The 18790-nt window shown below is 49.5% G+C and overlaps 1 protein-coding gene across 5 annotated transcripts in view; it reads left to right on the forward strand.

Moving 5' to 3' along the window:
- Prdm2 (PR/SET domain 2) overlaps positions 1 to 18465 on the forward strand; it is a 106117-nt gene extending 87652 nt beyond the window's left edge. For all 5 annotated transcript variants that reach the window (XM_087906919.1, XM_087906917.1, XM_087906916.1 and 2 more), the window contains 2 exons: positions 13370 to 13513; positions 16592 to 18465. In XM_087906919.1, the coding sequence (XP_087763045.1) occupies positions 13370 to 13490 (121 nt within the window). In that variant the 3' untranslated portion in view covers positions 13491 to 13513; positions 16592 to 18465. The remainder of the gene's footprint in view (positions 1 to 13369; positions 13514 to 16591) is intronic.
- Positions 18466 to 18790: the final 325 nt, after the last annotated feature.

The raw sequence follows: 18790 nt of genomic DNA on the forward strand, positions 1-18790 counted from the left end.
CTGGCAAGAGTTTGTAGAGTCAGCTTGGTTTTGTATCTTTAGCAAGTGCCAGGCCCTGGTCTAGGAGTATCACTGTATGTTAGCAACCAGAACGAACAGAAATTCTGGCATGGAAAGTGTGGTGCTGTGGCATCATTGATCCCAACATTCGGGAGGCAGAGGCGGCAGACCTCGGAGTTTGAGACTAGAGAGGGCTACTTAGCCAGCCAAGGCTACATAGTGAGACCCTGTCCCAGAAAGCAGAGCAAAAATTTGCAACCTCTGTGAGTCTTTTCCTGGCTATCTTTCCTGTGGTGTCATACTTCCTGTTTGGAGTGTGTTCTCACGTCATAGTCCCCAAAGCTGATTGATGAGAAAGGAGCAACCAGCTTGCTGCTGAGTGCTGATGACTGGGAATGAAGATGTCCACACTTAGATCTAAACGCTGACGACGTCCAGGCTCACTTTGGATGTGCTGCGTGTGTTTGGGTAGTGAGGTTTGCTCACTGTGACGTCTGTAGGAAACTTTATTCAGGGTAGTTTACTTTGAAAATGCATTAGAACATGGTAAATGGAGAGGATTATGTGAATTCACGGGCCACATTGCAGGTGCCCTAAGGGCTTAACCAACGACTAAGGAGAATAGTCTTGCCTGTTGGCTTTCCAGTTCTGGCAGCACCCCCTAGCTTTTCTTCCCTGATGCTAGACTGACTGTCACTTGCCCATCTAGTCCCAATTTTCTGTTAGAGTACTAGTGTGTATTTGGAAGTGTGGGCAGGCCATTAAGAGAGACCTACATCCCTTCTGGCCCAGGGTTTTAATAGTTCACTGGAAGAGCCCTCATCAGCGTAGACCATGAGATCCGGGAATGCTGGACAGTTTCTACTTTAAACGTTCTGGTTAATTTCAGCCCACAAACAAGAATTTGAGTGTGTAGCTCCATCCCTTTCAGGTCTGTGGGTTTTAAGCCACATGCAGGATACGACCATCCTGTAGGATACACTTCAGAAGACACTGAACCTGAGCTCTGGACTTAAAGCACTGGTGGCACGGGACTGGGGTGTGGAGCCTCCTCAGATTGAGGACCCTCTTAAACCACTTCCTCTCTGTGCCCTGAGCCTTCCTGCCGCAGACCTTGTTGTACCCCAGGACCTTCTGTAAAGCCTTGGAGTTGGTCCTAACCACGCCCACTTAGCAGGGGCGGTGAGCATAGCGTACAGAGGGGAATCCCACATCAACTACTGCACAATGCTATGAAATACCAAATAACAGAAAGTTCCATGTTGAGGGTAAAGATGAGATCTGTGTTGCATAAAATTATGAATAAAAAACATCCAGCGTCATACAAGAAGAAGATTCTAGGACAGAACTTGGGGTTTGTGAGTGCGTGTGGTTAGGAAGGCATGAACTGCTGCAAACTCGCTTTGGGGTTGTGCCTTAGGCCACACACTGCTCATCACTTACCCTTTCTCCCTCCCTTCACAATGCCCTCTTCCTCTTCAGGATCGCAGGAGCCATCCTGGTACTTTCTCCACCAGACTTGGGCGTTAGTAAACACGGAGCACGATAGGGCTGAAGGGCTGCCCTGGCTGGTGGTTCAGTTCTGCCCCTTCTCTCTCATCCTCCTTTCAGAGGAGGCAGTCAGAGAGCTGCCCTCTGCTGCAGCAGTTGACTGAAGCAGGAACCGAGTTTATGCATGTAAAAGCAAGTCTGCTAACACCCCACCCTTTGTGATGACAGTTATCTGTCTGGCTATCTATTTTGGTTTTTCACGACAGTTATTCTTAAGTCAGGCTCAGGACTGCCAGCAGACCATGGCCAGCTGTGTGTTAACCCCCAGAGAAGGCTGGTCTAGACTTGTCCCATCTCAGCAAACTGACATGCACAATCAGATCTTCCTGTGGTATTGTTTTAAAGATTATTTCAAGATTGTCTTGTGTGTGAGGGTTTTGCCTGTGTTGATGTATTACAGTGGTGCATGCGTGTGGGGTGCTCTTCAAACAGTGGTGAGCTGTCATGTGGTAACTGAACCAGTGCCCCCTCCACTCCATTTTAACAGAGCGGTAGGGCCTTAAGGGTCTCTATGAGCTTCATTTACTTCTGATTAAGCTTGAGGACTAGAGATGGGGGGTAAGCTCACATGACTGCATTAAATTACTTAGTGCAATTCCAAAAATCAGATTTAATTTTGAGCCATGAGGGTCTTGGAAATACTTCTGTAATTGGATTTGTGCGCACTGTGGTTTCTGCCTCACTGGTGCTGGCTGGCTGTCGTTTTCAAACTCTGATGGAGAGTGGTAGGAAATTCAGGCAGATGTTACAAGAAGCTTAGACATCCTATGACTTTAGTGTTCAGCTACCAAACCAAAGCAGAAAGCCAGCCAAAGAAGCAGCTTCTCCAGGGGTCCTGTGATAGGTTCTCCGTGAGATGTTGCATGGAACAAGACTGATGTCAATTGGGACACCGAGTCCGGGACTGTGAAATGCAAGTTTATATTCTGAGCGGGAATCTATCAGTGTTTAGACAGACATTTACTGCATATTTTGGAGTTGTGGTTTAATAATCGGTTGAGTCTTAACATCAATATAAATGTAAATTTTAAATAGGACTCACTTCATAGCATCCTGGACTTTGAGGCACATGTGGTTAGCAACAAGAATGTATGTTGGCTTCCATATGTTGTCACAGCAGTATTTAGGGACAGTTTCTATGTAAGGCAGATTAACTAGGTTGCAGGGATGCATTTCAGTATCCCTTATTGGGATGACGTTCTCTAAGCCTCGTTGCTTTAGTTTTTGTTGTAGCATCCTCTTCTTTCTCTCTGTCGTCAGGCCTAGCCCTCGTCAGCCCAGCTAGGCCGCAGGAGCATTTTCAGATGGCTTTTGTCATGTGATGACTGGATGTCCTCTCCCTAGCTCCTGCTAATCAGAAAACATCAGTGTAGGCCATCAGATGTCGGGCTGTATTCTGTATCATGCTGTGGAGCCAGAGAGCATTCCTGTGCCCCAGGACTTAGAGATGACCGCTGGGATACGCCAGTCCTGTCGAGCAGGAGTAGCCACTTGTGTGACAAGTCTTCTGAGTACATAGTGGGACCTGAGGGAAGCAGAGTTCTCATTCCAGGTAACCTAGAAGGAAAGATGACAGTATTTGAATCCTGTCCCACATTGGTGTAAGGGGACGTCACACCTTGGAGTTTGATCTCTGAGCTGTTGTTGTGCTGGGCTGCAGTGCGGAGCCACCTGGTTGTTTTGTATTAAATTCACTTCATTTATATAGCTGTGCCTGATGTGGCTTGATACCCATGTCACTGTGCAGAACTTGTTTTTGTTTCGGTGGAGTTGGAGGAGCCAGCTGAATTACGATGCTTCCCTTGGTTCCGTCAGTAATGAGCGTTTGCTGGCCAAGCCTGGGTTGCCTGCTCAGTAGAGTGAGGCCTCCACCCATGGACTATGAATGTTAATGAAGGTGACACAGACTTCTAGGAAGGCAGCTTAGTGACTTTTAGCACCCACCAAGGTAATGTAACCTTCGTGGAGTAACTACCAGGCAACATTCAATAACTGGCTCCTCATGAAGTGGGTGGGATGCCCTTGAGCAGTCTTCATCGTGGTGGTCACTGAGGGACTCCGTGAGGGTGGAAGCTGCTGAAGAAGTCCTTAACGTGGTTTGTCCTCAGTGGCATTAGGTTTGAGCCCAGCCGTGGTGATTGGAGTAACTGTTGCACAGAATGACATCTGGAGCTATGGCTGACACCTGCTTAGGTGAGGGTAGTATTTTGCTGAGTATGAGCAGTCTCGTTAATTTCTGCTTAAAAAACAAAAACAAAAAAAACCCCTACCATTTCTTGACTGCCAGGACCCCGAGAAGTTTATGTAAAGTTCCCAGTATACTGAACCATCACCCCTGTGACTTTGAAATTAGCTTCCCAAGTGAGCCCCTTCTATCCTAAACGGATATATATTACTCTTCATGTAATTTCCTCCCAGCTTTCACTATGTATTCTGCCTTGACCATCTCTTTTTGGGGTAGAGAATTGTTCAGGCTCTTTTACAGATACTTCCTCATCGTCTTCATAGCCCACTAGTGACTGGTAAGTCAGGGGCAGCTTCACAGCCCAGGACTCTCCTACAGTCAGAGCTGAGGTGGAACTGAGAATTCCCCACTTACCTGTCTGTCCTTTGCGATTTCCTAAGGAGGAAATAGGAACTTGAATCATGACTTGGGCTGGCTTGTGCAGCATCCTCCCTGGCCATGCCTCCCCAGCACCCTCCACAGCCCAAGCTCCTATACAGACTCAGTACTTGTAGGATAATGGAAGGAAAAGAAATAGGGCTGGTTATAACATGAACTACTGACGAAACTACCGAAGTTTTGGGTTAAAACGTGACTCTTGGAGCTGTTGAAATGATCAGTGAAAGGCAGTGGCTACTTCCCAGAGTGACGCAGTGACAAACCTGGCTGAAGGGTTAGTGCCTCAGTATGCAGTCTCCGAGGGTAAGGGTTCATGGTGTGAGCTGGGAGGAAGGCTCAGTGGGTGAAGCACAAAGACCTGAGCTCAATTCGCAGACCCCACAGGGAAGCAGACCCAGGTGCAGGACTCTGGCCATTCAGTCTAACCTAAGACACAGGTGGATTCCATAGGACTCAGTGGCCATTCTTTCTACCTAACTGACAAGCTCCAAACCAACGAGAAACTAAGGATGACCCTCAAATCTGTCCTCTGGCTTTCACATGCACCCATGTGTGTTACTTACTCATGTATATGCATACAAACCGAAACAGCTGATCAGACTGCTGGCAGAACAGCGTAACACCGTTTGTTAATTCAGAGGCCCCAGTAAGTTTGGCTTCTTCCTTCACAGTCCACACTGGTACATAACACAGAACCTGCGTCCTTTTTTTAATTTTTAAAACAATATTTTACATACCAATCCCATTTCCCTCTCCCTCCTGTCTTCCTGCTCTCCCCATCTTCTTCCCACCCCACCCCCATGCACTCCTCAGAGAGGGTGGGGCCTCCCATGGGGAGTCAAAGAAATGTCACATCACTTAGATGGGGCCAAGGCCCTTTCCCCCTCCACCATGTCTAGGCTGAGAAGGTAGTGACTCCCGGACTGACAGCTGGGGAATCTGCATAAGACTGAACTAGGCCCTCTGAATGTGGGTGGCAGTTTGTGGGGCCACTAGCAGTGGAACCAGTGTTTATTCCTAGTGCATGAACTTGCTCTTTTCAGACCTGAATTCTTCCAGGCAAGTTTTGACCTCAGCCAAGCCTCAGGAGTTAAGCTATCCACGTGGGCTTGCACCTTTCTGCTATGTCCTCCCAACATTGGGATCATCTCCTACCCTAGTCCTGACACTTGGCATCCATGGGCTCCCTTTCCAGTGCAGCCACCCAGAATGCATTGCAGGGGATCCCACTCCTCCCGTGTCTTCCGATTTTCACTTGGCATCCATGGATTCCCTTTCCAGTGCAGCCACCCAGAATGCATTGCAAGGGATCCCACTCCTCCCGTGTCTTCCGATTTTCACCCAGAATAAGGAAGAACCTTCTGGTCGACTTCCACATTGGCTGATTTCACAATGCTGTACGCACTTGACTGGGCTGTGTTTGGACATGTTTCCAAAGCCTCAACCCACAGTCTAGTGTCACCCACCTTGGGTATGTCCCCATCACACCTGTGAGTCAGAGCTACTGTAATAAGGCAGCTAACAGGATCAAAGGGTGATGCCGCAGATCCTCAGTCACTGGATGTCACGTGTCCCCTGTTGCCTAAGGAGTTGAAGCGTAGGTGCTGGGACAGTAGGAATGTCCCAGAAAATATGACGCTAGCTGTGGACAGAATGACACAGTTGAGACTCATTTGCCTTTGGTGTCACCCCGGCGCTCTGTAATCAACGGTTACAGTTCTTCTGTAAATCCTGAGCCCCAGTGTTTGCTTCCCAGGAGTCATTAATGAAAGTAGCGTTGTTCATGAGAACATGCAAGGTGACTGCTTGTTTATGTCCCAGCACTTGGGAGGCAGAGGGGTTCCCTATCCAACTCACCAAGACTCCTTAGTGACTTCAGGCCAAGGAGAGATCCTGTTTTAAAAACTCAAGGTGGATAGCACCAGAGAAAGGGCACCTAAGGCTGCACGCTCTCAGGTACAAATGAACACACATACAATTAAGGAACCCCATGTTCCTCCTCTCAAGGCCCCGAGTAGATTCATCTCCTTAGAAAACTTCTCATGTATGCAGTGTTTGAGCTTTGCTCACGGCTACATCCCATAGTGCCAGTGAGTTAGTTGACAGATAAATGGGGGAGACAAGTTAGGTCAGTCATGAGCTGCCTGCTATCCTTAGGACTCTATACTGCTTCAGTCCTTGTTCGCTGGGCCAGCTGCTCACCCTCTCTGAAGGATGTTTGCAGGGCGGGGGTATGTCATTCTATACCTGCTTCCACCTAGCTGCAAACTGTTGGCTCTCCAAGTTGAGTAGTGTCTAACTGGGCCAGGCTGTCTGTCCCCAGTCAGGAGGAGACTTTCTGGAAGGTCTCCTCCACCCAGTGAGCTGATGGAGCAGCCCAGGGTGGGACCGATGACCTGAGGCCACATCATCTCCAGTGTGTGGAGCAGGTTAAACTGTTGAGGTTGGCGCCAGACAGGGTGAGGGCTTTGGGGGAAGGCGCAGAAGCTGAAGGCGGGACCTGGCCCCCGTCCCATAATTTCCTTGCTCTTTGGCAGCTCCTTTCCCATTGACTAATGCCCATGCAATCACATGGTAAGCGTGCCTTTGCAATGACGGTGCCAGCCCTGTGGCTGGGACACTGCCAGCCAGGGACACGGGGCTTCTCCACGGAGGCAGGAGTAGAAAGTCCTGCATGAGCTACTCAGATAAGATCAGCCTTGGGCTTGTTCTTGGGATGAACTACCTTCAACACTGGCATCTGATGCCAAGTTCTGGAGTCCCGGGGCCAGCACTGATGCCACACAAAGCTTCGGAGAACCTTTGTACCAACAACAGCAAATCCTGTGAAGGGTTGAACCTTGCTTTGTCCCTGGTGCTGACCTCATCTTAAACATCATTGGCTAAGCTCATCTTTAAAAGACAGGTGCTAATGATGTCTCGCATATCCAAAGGGCTGTGTGATGTCTAGGGAAGAGGAACACCACACTGAAGAATGCTTCATCTCCGCCACTGTGAGGTCTGCATCAGGGGTACATATAGACTTAGGAGCACATGGTTCTGGATTTAAATCTAGATTGCTTTCCTGTGCCTTCACTAAGCGGAGCCTCTTCTACCCCACCCCCCACCCCCCACCCCCCACCAAAAAAAAAACAAACAAAAAAAAAAACCACGGTGATGGTAGCCCGGCCTTGCAGGACGGGATTGAAGGAACTCCTGCCCCCAGTGTTTAGGTTACGGATGTTGTCCCACCACCACCCTTGCTTGAAATACTCATTTTGCAGGTGAGTGAGTGTCCTGTGGCTCAGAGAGAGGTAGCGTTTGGAGGCCCTTGGGCAGAGCTAGGCCTGAGGGCGGGCTATAGTTCCTGCAGTTCCCAAGAGGCTTTGTGTGAATGGGAGGGGCCTACAATGCCAGCAGACTGACATTTCCTGGAAGTGACTGATGGCTCCTTCGTGCAGTCCGCAGGCTATGTCTGCTTAGTCTCAGGCCTGTCTTCCCTTGCCTTCCCGAGACTATCCAGTACTGATTCCCAGTGAACTGTGCCACATAGGTATAGAGTTGGGTAAGACCTCCGAAGTGAGGCCCAACGTAGTCTGTGCATAAGAGGTGTGAGCCAGGGGGAAGCCAGGCAGAAACCCAGCAGATGCCCTCATGCCGTGGTGAACAGCTGTCCCTTGAAGTCAACTGCCCCTCCCAGGTCCCCACCCCGCTTCCATGACCTAGTCTGTGCCCACATGTGCTTCCCCCTAGTCCTCTCTTGAAGTCACTACCAGCATTTATCTCTGCCAGCTGTGGAATCAGTTCCCAAGGTTAACACCGGCCTCTGAGAGGTAGCACGTGGTGGGTCTGGGGCTTGGTGTTGTGATACCGTAATGGTAGTCACCGTTAACTGCCTGTCCCCAGGATAGTTTATTCTTGACCCAGCCAACTCCTGCTGTTCCTACATCCCATTGCACCCTCAGCCCCTGGACCCTTCCTCCTCCATCTCCGGGTGCTGACAAGTTCGAGATGCATGCTCTCGTCTGGGTCCTGGGTCAGCCACATAGCTAACACACTTGGGTGCCTGGTCAGCATTTCCAGGTGAATATGCTCCCAGCTGTCCCTGGAGTCCCTGGAGTCCCCTCCCCATGTCAGCGGGATGGACACATCCTGCTCTGGAGCTAAGCTAGACTGCACACCTCTTCATATCCATGTCCAACCCCGGCATTGCCAGAAGCCATGTCTCCCTCTGCCATGACTTCAGTGTGTCCAAACCTGCCACTTCTCACAGCTCAGCCTCCAGCAGTCCGAAAAGGCCAGACCTTCATCACTTCTGTCCTTGGAAACCCACGGTTGTCACGTCAGGGACAAGTAAGCTCTCATTTCCCTCGGGGCCTACAAGATCCTCTCCTCTGCTCCCCTTTACCTGCCTGTGTTTTAGACACACCTGCCTTCAGGGCCTCTGCACTTGCCGTTCTCCCCCTGTAAGGACCAAGTGTCTCCGAGATCCCTGTGTGGCAGCTCACATACAGCTACATCTGAAACCTTCCTCACACCCTGGGACTCCCCCCTTGGCATCTTTTCTGTCCGTCGTGATCACTCGATCAGTAAGGTCCGAGGAGTCTGGTGTGTTTGTTTGCTTTGCACGTTACGTGTAGCACACATGAGCCTAGGGAGCCAGGCTCTGATACCCTGTGCTTCCAGTCCTGCTGTGCTGGGCAGTGGTCTTTGTGTACACCAGGTCTGGACAGTAAAGGTGCTGGTGGGTGCTGTTCTTTTGCCGTGCCACCTAGCAGTGTTTATAGTTGAAATTCGCTCAGTGATTTGGTGTCTTTTGCCCATTTTAATTTTTTTGATGATTTATTGATGAAATCGCCTATCTTCTACTTATTTATTTGGGATGGGGTCTCATGTGGCCTTGAACTCCTTTAGCATAGAATGACCTTGACCCTCCCAAGCAGGGTGCTGCGATGACAGCCCTTCTCCAGCACATTGGGTTTTAGGTGGTGCTGGGCTCTAACCCATGGCTCCCAACAAGCTAGGCCAGCACTCTACCGACTGGGCCACACCCCACACCCCTGTTGGAGTTTTATATTTTTTCTGTAGTTTTTGCTTTTGCTGTAGCTTTCCTTCACCTTGGTTTTAGCTTTCTCTTGTATCTGAGAAAGCACCAGAGAGGAGAAGGTTGGGTGCTGTGACCTCACCTCTTCCCTAGCTCCCAAGGCTCAGTGTTGCTCGAGCACCAGGACAACCAACCGCTGGGACTCCGTCACCTCATCGGAGGCACCCTGGACCAACAAGCAGACCGAGTCCCTCAGGGCTCATGTGCTGCTGTCAGCCTGAGACTTGTCCTTGCTCCTGGCTACTCCTTTGCGTTCCAGCATCACCTCTCACGTCTTTGCCCCACCTCTGACCTCACTCCTGTTGCTCCTGTGCAATCCTTCTTACCTGGATGTCTTTCACATGGATTCCTGGGTGCTGAGAAGGAACCTGGTCCTTTGGGAGCCTGAGGCCTGAGCCCTAGCACCCAGTTTCCTTGGACATGGAGGTGGTCCTTTATAGGTCCCAGGGTCTGTGGAGCAGCAACCTGGATGTTTGGGAGGTTATTTGGATGTATTAGTTATGTTCAATTTCATAACAATGGGTTTCGTTCTGACGTAGTCCTACATAGATGTAGTGAGTTTAATCACATTCACCCCATTATCCTCTTTTCCCCCCTGACTCCCACTGGTCCCATGTCTCTTTTCTTCCCAATTAGTCTCACTTCTGCTTTGCTTTTCCTTCCTTCCTTCCTTCCTGCCTTCCTTCCTTCCTTCCTTCCTTCCTTCCTTCCTTCCTTCCTTCTTTCCCTCCCTCCCTCCCTCCCTCCCTCCCTCCCTCCCTCCCTCCCTCCCTCTTTCCCCTCTCTTCCTCCCCCCTTTTTTTGCTACCCATTAGTTGTCATTAGGGTTGCTTACTGGAGCATGGGTAAGGGTTATTTACAGAACCATGGGTCACCTTACCAGTGGCTACATCACTACATTAAATGTCTTCTTGTCCCCGGCAACCATTAACCACCTCTCTTCCAGGGGTTGGGTGCAGTTTTTAACCAGGAAACATCTGAGCAAAGACCTAGAGGAGGGAATGGGTGTCACATGACTGGCTGCAGGGAAGAGTGCCCTGGCAGAGGGAGTAGTCAGGCAAAGTACACGGGAGATAAATGAATGCATCCTGCCTGCCAGAAATGGGCTTCTTTTCCAAACCTTGCCTAAGAGCCAGATGTGGGCAAGGAGCTTTGCCTGTGGTCCCTGCACCATCCTGCCTGTGTCTGTAGAGACTGGGGTAGGCTTGCATGGTGCATGAGGCCCCTGGACTTTGTTTCCAGAAGGCACCTTGTGTATGCTGCAGGTGGTGCACCCCTCTGAGCAGAGCCGGGTGTGTGTGGGAAGCTCAGAGAAAGTGTCCCGTCGCCCCGCCCCCGCCCCCGCCCCCGCCCCCATGCATCTTGGCTTTAAGGAAAATCAGTCGCTTGAATGGAATTCTTGGGAACATGAGTTTCTTAGCTGTCCCCAAACAGCTGCTACTAAATCCTCTGCTCAGGTTATGAAGCACTGAGCCCTGAAGGGGCCGAGGTGACTAAGAGATTGGGATGGCTGGACCCTGCAGACCCTCTGTATGAGAGAAAGGTGGACTTGCCCTGAGAGTGGTGAGAGGGGTAGGTGCTGTGAAGGGGTGTCATGACCTGTGTGCTCTTTAGGGGAAGGATCATAGCAGAGCAGGCTGGAGGGAAGTCATCATGGCCACGGAAAGGAAGCATTGCAGGAGACCCCGGGAAGGGTGGTCTATGACAGGGAGGAAGGTGAGCCCTGACAGCAGCAGAAGAGGGGACAGGAAGACTCCCATGGGTCTGGCTCTCAGGATGTCAAGAGAGTACCGATCACCAAGAAAGAGACAAGGTGTGTGCCACAAGTGGAGGCCAGATCCTGACTTTAAGAAGTTTCTCAAATGTTCAGGTAATGCCCCCTCTGTACGGAAATGGTGCCTAATCCTGAGACTCAGGCTACATCCAGGTGTGGTCTGGGCCTGGACACTGGGATCATTCATCTCTAAGAGGCTGTGGATGAGGTCACCTGGGGAGGATGTCGAGGTCAGAGGTAACAGGCTTGGAGTCAGAGCTAGGTTCAGACCTCAGCTTCCCAAGCTTACCCCCAATCAATTTTGATAGCTCCCCACAGCTGGACTCAAGAACTCCTAAGATCAATAGCTACTGACAAACTCACAATAGTGTATTCCAGAGACATTGAGCATTCAACTTCTCAGGACCAAGGAGTCTATCCTGTAGACAACTCTTACCCAGTCCTCATGGGAGACACTGGAGACGTCGAGGTGGTTATTGTTGTCCACCGCAGTCAGGGGATGCAAGGCCTGGGGTCTGCCAGCTCAAGAATAAGCTCCTGTCTTTGTGTCTTGTGTTCACTTTTTCATCTATAAGATGAATATAGAATCATGTGCTTTTCCTAACTCCTGGGATGGAGGATCCGGAGAGAAAGAATGTGGGGCTCATAGGGGCCATATGAATGTGGCTGAAGTTGTTTTCCCTTTCGGCCAGATGTGCTTGGGGGTAATGACAGAGAGGGCCCTTCCTGTGGGCAGCTGAGAAACACCAGAGTGAATGCCCAGGACTGGCGAGAAAGTGCGCCCTCTTGTGGAAATGGTTGTGGTTGCCGCTGCCTGGGAGGAGAGAGAGAGGTGGGGCCTACAGAATTTCAGTGTCTAGGGGCTGGTTTTCATTGTTTGATAGATAAACAAGAAAGAGTGACAGCAGAAGTGCCAAAGAGCAGCTGTCAATGCGGCTTCTCAGAGGGAAGCTGAGCATGCGATGAGATATTAAGAGAAAGAAAACATTCAGAGCTCTTAGTCTAGCCCAGGCTGTTAAGCTGACTATGTTGCACAGGCTGACCCCAAACTCATGTGGTCCCCCTGCTTCCATGTGCTGGGGTTGCAAGCATGAGCCACCAGGCCTGGCTCCTTTGGTCTCTTAAGTCATACTTTACCAGAGCCATATGTACAGGAACAAACAGAGTGTATATTGGGCTTAGTACTGTCTGTTCTCGGCACCCAACGTGCATGGGGCATCTTGGAGCAAATCCTTTGTGGCTAGGGTGTTACTGTATTAGACTTTGGCTTCATAGCTCTTTTCTTCCCTGGGCTTTGTGGGATGCTTCATAACTTCCTGAGTATTGCCCAGCATATGCATACAGCAGTGCCCCCTCCAGTTGTGATAACCCAAATATCTCCAGATATTCCCAAAGCCAGGCCCTGGTTAAAGAATACTGACTCACCCCCCACCGCCGTTTGCCAGCTCCAGGATGGACCCTGCTCTCATCTCCTACACCCCCTGGCACTGCCAGCTTCAAGCAGGTGGAGTAGAGAAATGCTGGCCCTGCCCACTTCCGCCATCTGCACCTCACCAACCTGCTCACCTCGTGTTCTGTGCCCAGAGAGACAGTTGATGATCCGCAGGCTCTCTGTGCCTCCATTTGCCCTTCTATGAAGTTGAGATAGTACAGGTCTGACTCAGCCGCTTGTACGAAGAGGAAGGTTGACGGTCTACATGAAATGCCCAGTACCACCCAGGCACTAAGTGAGCACCCTATAGCCATTCGTTCACTTTGAGACAGCTTCACCATGTACTAGATATAATTCAGGCTAGCCCTAATTTCACCAGCCTCCTGGGTTGCTGGAGTTACAGGTGCACCTTGCCATTCCTGCTTTGTTGTGCTAATCCAGCGGTGGATCAGCTAAGATGTGACCTTGGGCTCTTAGTGCTCAGAAGGAAGACAGCACCTGTATTCTACAATAGTAATTAAGTGTGATGAGTGCTACAACCTGGGGAGACACAAGGGGGGATGGGTGGAATGGACTCACAGGCCAGGAGGGCAGGTTTCCCAGAGAAGGTGGGAACCTCAACGAGGAGGAGGAGGAGGATGAGTAATGGGCAGGAAGCAAAAGAAAACTTTTCTAAAAAAAAACAAAAAACAAAAAGCCTGAATTCCATTTATTAGGCTGCCATAGAACACCTACCATGTCAAAGGAGCCGGGGCTTACGTTTCCATTAGGAAATCCCATCACCCCTCCCCTGGCATGAAAGGAAGGACCATCGTGCTTGGGCCTGGGAGACATCTGTGCACCTTCAGTGATTCCGGAGACCCTGACTGGTTCCTGATGTGACCCATGCTGTTCCTTTCCGTACAGCTACAGTCTCCGCCTGGCATCCCGATGCTCCTCCTCAGCAGCCCCGTACATCACCAGACAATGCAGAAAGGTCAAGGCCGCAGCAGCAACTCAGTTCCAGGGACCCTTCTTCAAAGAGTAGGCACTTGGTCTGCTCCATGACAGGTAGGAGGCAGAGACACCCTGGCACCGTCTGGGTGACTCTTGGGTCTGGGGGTGGGTTCCGAGGTAGGTCTTGGGTAGGCGAATGGGAGAGGTGGCATGTCAAGGACCCTCCAGGCTGGCATGGGGCCTTCTGCAGGTGTGAGATTTTATGACTTAGTGTATAGACCTTGGACCACCAGGGTCCAAACCCCAGCTTTGCCATCCACTGATTGTCAGTTTCTCCAAGTCTCAACTTGCACATGTGTGCATGGGGACTTGCAGCTTCCAGAGTTGCCCTTGGTGGTGTTTTGCTTTGTCATCCCGAACAGACTCAGGTAATAGGATGCTTATTTTAAAGTTGTGTCGCATACTCGTCCCAGCCGTAAGGTCAGCGGAAATGTGCTGGCCCAAACCAGACTGCCAACACTCACCCGTGTACCCCACTTCTGAAGCAGTGGTCACTGATAGACTCTGCAAATGGGGACTCGCTGCTGTCAGTTGAGGGCCCGCTGGTGAGCTCCATTGGAAATCTCTAGTGGAGCCTTCCAAGCACACAGTCACAGTCTCTGGATCTCAAAACAAAAACTGCCGAATATAGAAAAGGGACTTGGGGGGAGAGGGGCTTGAAAGGGGTGGGTGGGAGATACAGGAGGGTGAGGGAAGCTGCTAGTATATACACACATGAAAACAGCAAAGTACAAGTTTAAGAATGAAAAGAACTGTGTGCATGTGTCCACATGCGTGTGGAGGCCAGAGAACAACTTTAGCACTGACTGGTGCCCTCAGGGTTCTGATTGTAGACCGTATCTTCCTTCTTATGATGTCCTCACGTGCTGGGCCCCTAATAGTTTCCAAAGGTCCTGATCCATGACATAGTTTGGTTATCCACAGGGCTTTCAGGGAGACAAGATTCAGTGTAGGACGCTATTGGACACAGGTGCAGAAAAGTTTGAAAGTTTGAAAGTCCACGGCACAGAATCTGAGCTCAGGAAGATACGTATGGCTCAACACCCTCCTTTTTCAAGAGGGATGCTGAAGGGCAGAATGTGTATCAGAGCTCTGGTCCTCTGACTTCCGCTGTGGACAGTGGACTGTAGGTGACAGCCCCCAGGGAGGGAGAGCTGCTCACTGCAGGAGAAAAGGTCACTCTCTGAAGCCCCACTCTAGTGCTATGTTACTTGTATTTTGATAAATAAATCTTGCCTGAAGAACTGAGGCAAAGCTAAAGCCACTAGCGCCCAGGCAGTGGTGACACACACCTTTAATTCCAGGATTTGGGAGACAGAGGCAATGAATCTCTGTGAGTTCACAGCCACCCTGGGCTACACAAGATCAATACAGAAACAAATCCAGGTGGTGGCTCACACCTTTAATCCCAGCACTAACGGGTGCACAGTTATAGAAGTTCAGTTATAGAAGACTTTTTGTTTTCTGTTTGAGTAGATAAAATGCACGTCCCCTGTCTTGTTTTTTACGTTTTTTTTTTTCTTGATGTCAGGGCCCTTCCCTAATCAAATCTGATCTCTGTCAACCTTGAAAGAGTCTATAGCCTTTCACTTTCTATAGAAACAAAAGCAATGTAACATGTTTTTTGATTTCCATTCTGAAGTTAAGACATTTTAGAAATAAATGGGTTGGTGTAATCTAGTAGTTTTTATAACCCAGTGTCTCAGCAACTATTGTTTGCTCTTCAACAATCAGAAGAATGTAAATCAGCCCCCACACCATACAGGATCCAGACTCTGTATTTTCATCTTTATGTGGATTATCCTTTTATATTATTTTATTTTCTTTAAATTTCTTATTATTCATAAACTATTTTCAAGACTGTCTATACCCATTTTCTTTTCTTTTTTTTAAGCCTATGTATATTTTTTGAACACACTGTAACCTGTTTAAAGGTGATTTTCCTGCCTGTATCTGCTTAGCTGCGTATCTGTAACCTTTTCTGTTTGCATGAGCAAAATTTAAATTATCACGCATCTTAGATCATGGCAGACTGGCGGCCCAAACCCACAGGCTGCAGCTGGAAGATGCATCTCTTTACCATGGCCTGCACCAGAGACTGGGAGTAGAAAGCTAAATTTGGCTCCATTTTTGTGTGTTTGGAATCTTTTTTTTTTAAAAAAAAAAAACTTTTTCAGGTCTGGTGTGAAAATACATGTCCCACGTTGGGCACCATTTGTCGAGAGTCCTTCTCTGTCCCACCAGCCAGCTCTGAATCACAGCACAGAGACTTATTATTAATTATGGAAGCTTGACCGATAGCTTAGGCTTATTGTAACTAAGTAGCTCTTGCAACTTAAATTAACCCATATCTTTTAATCTATGTGCTGCCACCTGGCTCATGGCTATTACCTCTCTTCCTGTGTGTCTTGCTTGTTCTCCATCTCTTGGTGTCTCCACTTTTCTTCTTCCTGGTGTTCTCTGTGCCTGGAAATTCTGTCTAGCTATTGACTATTTAGCTTTTATTAAACCAATCAGAGTGACATATCTTTTTGTTTGTTTATTTGTTTGTTTTGAGACAAGTTTTCTCTGTGTGACAGTCCTGTCTGTCCTGGAACTCAATTTGTAGACCAGGCTGGCCTCAAACCCACTGAGATCCACCTGCCTCTGTCTCCCAAATGCTGGGATTAAAAGCGTACGTCACCACTGCCCGGCTAGAGTGACGTATCTTTGCACAGTGTAATCAAATATGTCACAACAAGGAAGGAAGGAGAAAGGGAAAGAAGGAAGGAAGGAAGGAAGGAAGGAAGGAAGGAAGGAAGGAAGGAAGGAAGGAAGGAAGGAAGGAAGTCAGAGAGGTAGGCAAGGGCAAACCAGTCAAAAGTGGTTAAAACCAGGATGACGGCTATCTGGGGGGAGATATCCTGAAACAGGGTGGCTCAGGGTGGGCTGGGCATCATATTCTGCATCTTGATGTGATGCTCAAGATGCTCAATATATGCTATGAAAATTTATCAAATGGAGCTTTTACCTATATGTCTTTTATACTTTATTAAACTGCTTAATGTAATAATTAGATGGGGAACCATGAACAGCCATGGAAGGCAGTGAGTATGTGGCCACTATTGTCATTTTCTCTTTGTTTCTCCTCAGCACCTGAAGTGACCTGGAATCAGTGAAGCCAAAGGGACCAGCATTCTGCCCTGCAGAGAGTACTGACCTCTCTGAGCTGTGAAGAGAGCAAGAATGAGAGAGTGAGTGAGAGAGAGAAAGAGAGAGAGAGTGTCCATGCGTGTGTGCAGGTACATGCATGTGGTCTTCAAGCCAAGGTCCCAGCCTTGGAAGCAGGAAGGCAGCAGCCTTCACATTGTCCTCCAGATGATCCTTGGACATGGCCCAGAACCGCACTCTGTGGTGCAGCCATCCTGCCCGGAGGGGCATCTCCTTCTATGCAATTTTTTAAAGAGTTCCTTCACCCTGCTTTGTGCTTCTTGAGCTGTCGTTGGCCATCACGGGACTTCGGTCTGGCCCTGAGGGGCGGGGAGGGATCCTGTCTAAGGATGACCTTTCGGAGGCCAAGTTCCCCTTCATGCTGCCCCCTCCCTCACCGACCTTCTCCTCACACTGTCTCTGGGAATCAATAGCAAATAGCATATCGATCCATCAGGGCTGAGCCTGAACCTTGGCCCTCGCACTTGGAAACCGCTCTTTCTCCCTAAGCAGCTGGAGCTGCCAGCTCTCAAGTTATTTCCTCCTTTGAAGTTCTAGAGTCCACTGCTCTGAAGTCTCTGCAGGAAACCCTAGAGCCCACGTGCCCAGGAGGCAGACTCTGTGCCCATTTTCAGACCTCATCTCCTGTTTAGAAGAAGCAGTGGTTAGGGACCGTGAGGTGGAGGTGTGACGGACTCTCCTGCACCCTTCTGTGTCTCATGTGGTAGGACCTCCTACGCTGTTAGCATCTGAACTTTTCACATTAGCTGCAAAGGGAAGCAAAGAAAACAATATAGAAAGGGAAATGAAAAAATATGAACAGGTGAAGAAAACAGAGCCAAGCGGGAGTTTATGAATGGGTGATCTTCAGATGCCATAGAACCACCTGCTGACCCTCTGCTCTGGTGGACAGTTGGAGTCTGAGAGAAGCGTTCAAACCTGGGTCACTGAGGTCCTGGGGTTTTGTGCCTTTGGGGCAGAGGACGCCTGAGACAATTTCGGTGCTGTTTCCTCGGCTCCGTTCTGGTCCCAAGTCAAAGTGGGAGGACAGAACTTGGGAGAGTTGTCACACATGAAAGGGGTTTCTTTTTCAGGGCTACTACTATCGTTGATCTTGCAACTCTGTAAATATGTATGTAGACACTTTTCAAAGCACGTATTTATGGCCCCGACTGTAAATGTTCCATTTTTAAAGTTTTATAACGTGTGCTATTTAATTAATCAGTCAACCGGCTGCAGTAAGGGGACTGACTGGTCCAGGGACAGGAGTCTCCCTCGAGACCCTCACATGGGCAGAAGGACATCCATCATTGTCCAGTGTTACAGTTTTCCTATGTACCCACCCAGCTAAACTCTGTGTTCCCTTTTTTATTTCTTCAACTGGAATTTTTTCCCCACACCCTGCAGTTAGTCCTTGCAAGCATGGGCTCGTGGCTGTTGCTAACCCCACTGGCACAGTACGCCCCCCACTGGTCACGCGGGCTGTATCTCAGTCTCTCCCAGCAGCCAGGAAAACTCACGAACCCGAAGCCTTGGCAAGCTGCTTTTAGCCAAACTTTGGAAAACTCTGGAAAATGTTGCTGGGCTCATGGGGGATTTTCTCTCTCTGTCCGTCTTTCTGCATGTGCAAATTGTGCTGGGTCACCCTTCAACACTTCCCAGGTTGTCAGGAAAACGAGGAGAAAGTTTTGTCAAGAGTGGTGTTGCCTGGTCAGTGGAGTCTTCCGCTGTGGTTCCAGGCCACACCAGAAGACAGTTCTGTATCTGCCATGTGAAGAACGTGAACAATAAAAGTGCAGAGCGATTGTGAAACACAAGTGTGGGCGTGGTCATTTCCCCTTCTCTGGGCTGGGGGAGCAAGGGTGGGGCAGACGAAATTAGGAACAAGAGAAATCAGAGGCTTGTAGAGGCCAGTGGTGGGTATGTCCTTGTGCTGAGCAAGGTTTCTCTGCCTCCAAGTCCCTTATCCTTCTGCTGGACTGTAAGTTCCCATATCATGCTAGGACTGGACAGCCTCTTGTGTTCGCCTTACTCGCCTCTGCCTCTTCTCCTCCTCCTGTGTGTGTGTGTGTGTGTGTGTGTGTGTGTGTGTGTGTGTGAGAGAGAGAGAGAGAGAGAGAGAGAGAGAGAGAGAAAGAGAGA

This window comes from Myodes glareolus, chromosome 6 (assembly GCF_982192425.1).
Source record: "Myodes glareolus chromosome 6, mMyoGla1.1, whole genome shotgun sequence".
NCBI lineage: Eukaryota > Metazoa > Chordata > Mammalia > Rodentia > Cricetidae > Myodes > Myodes glareolus.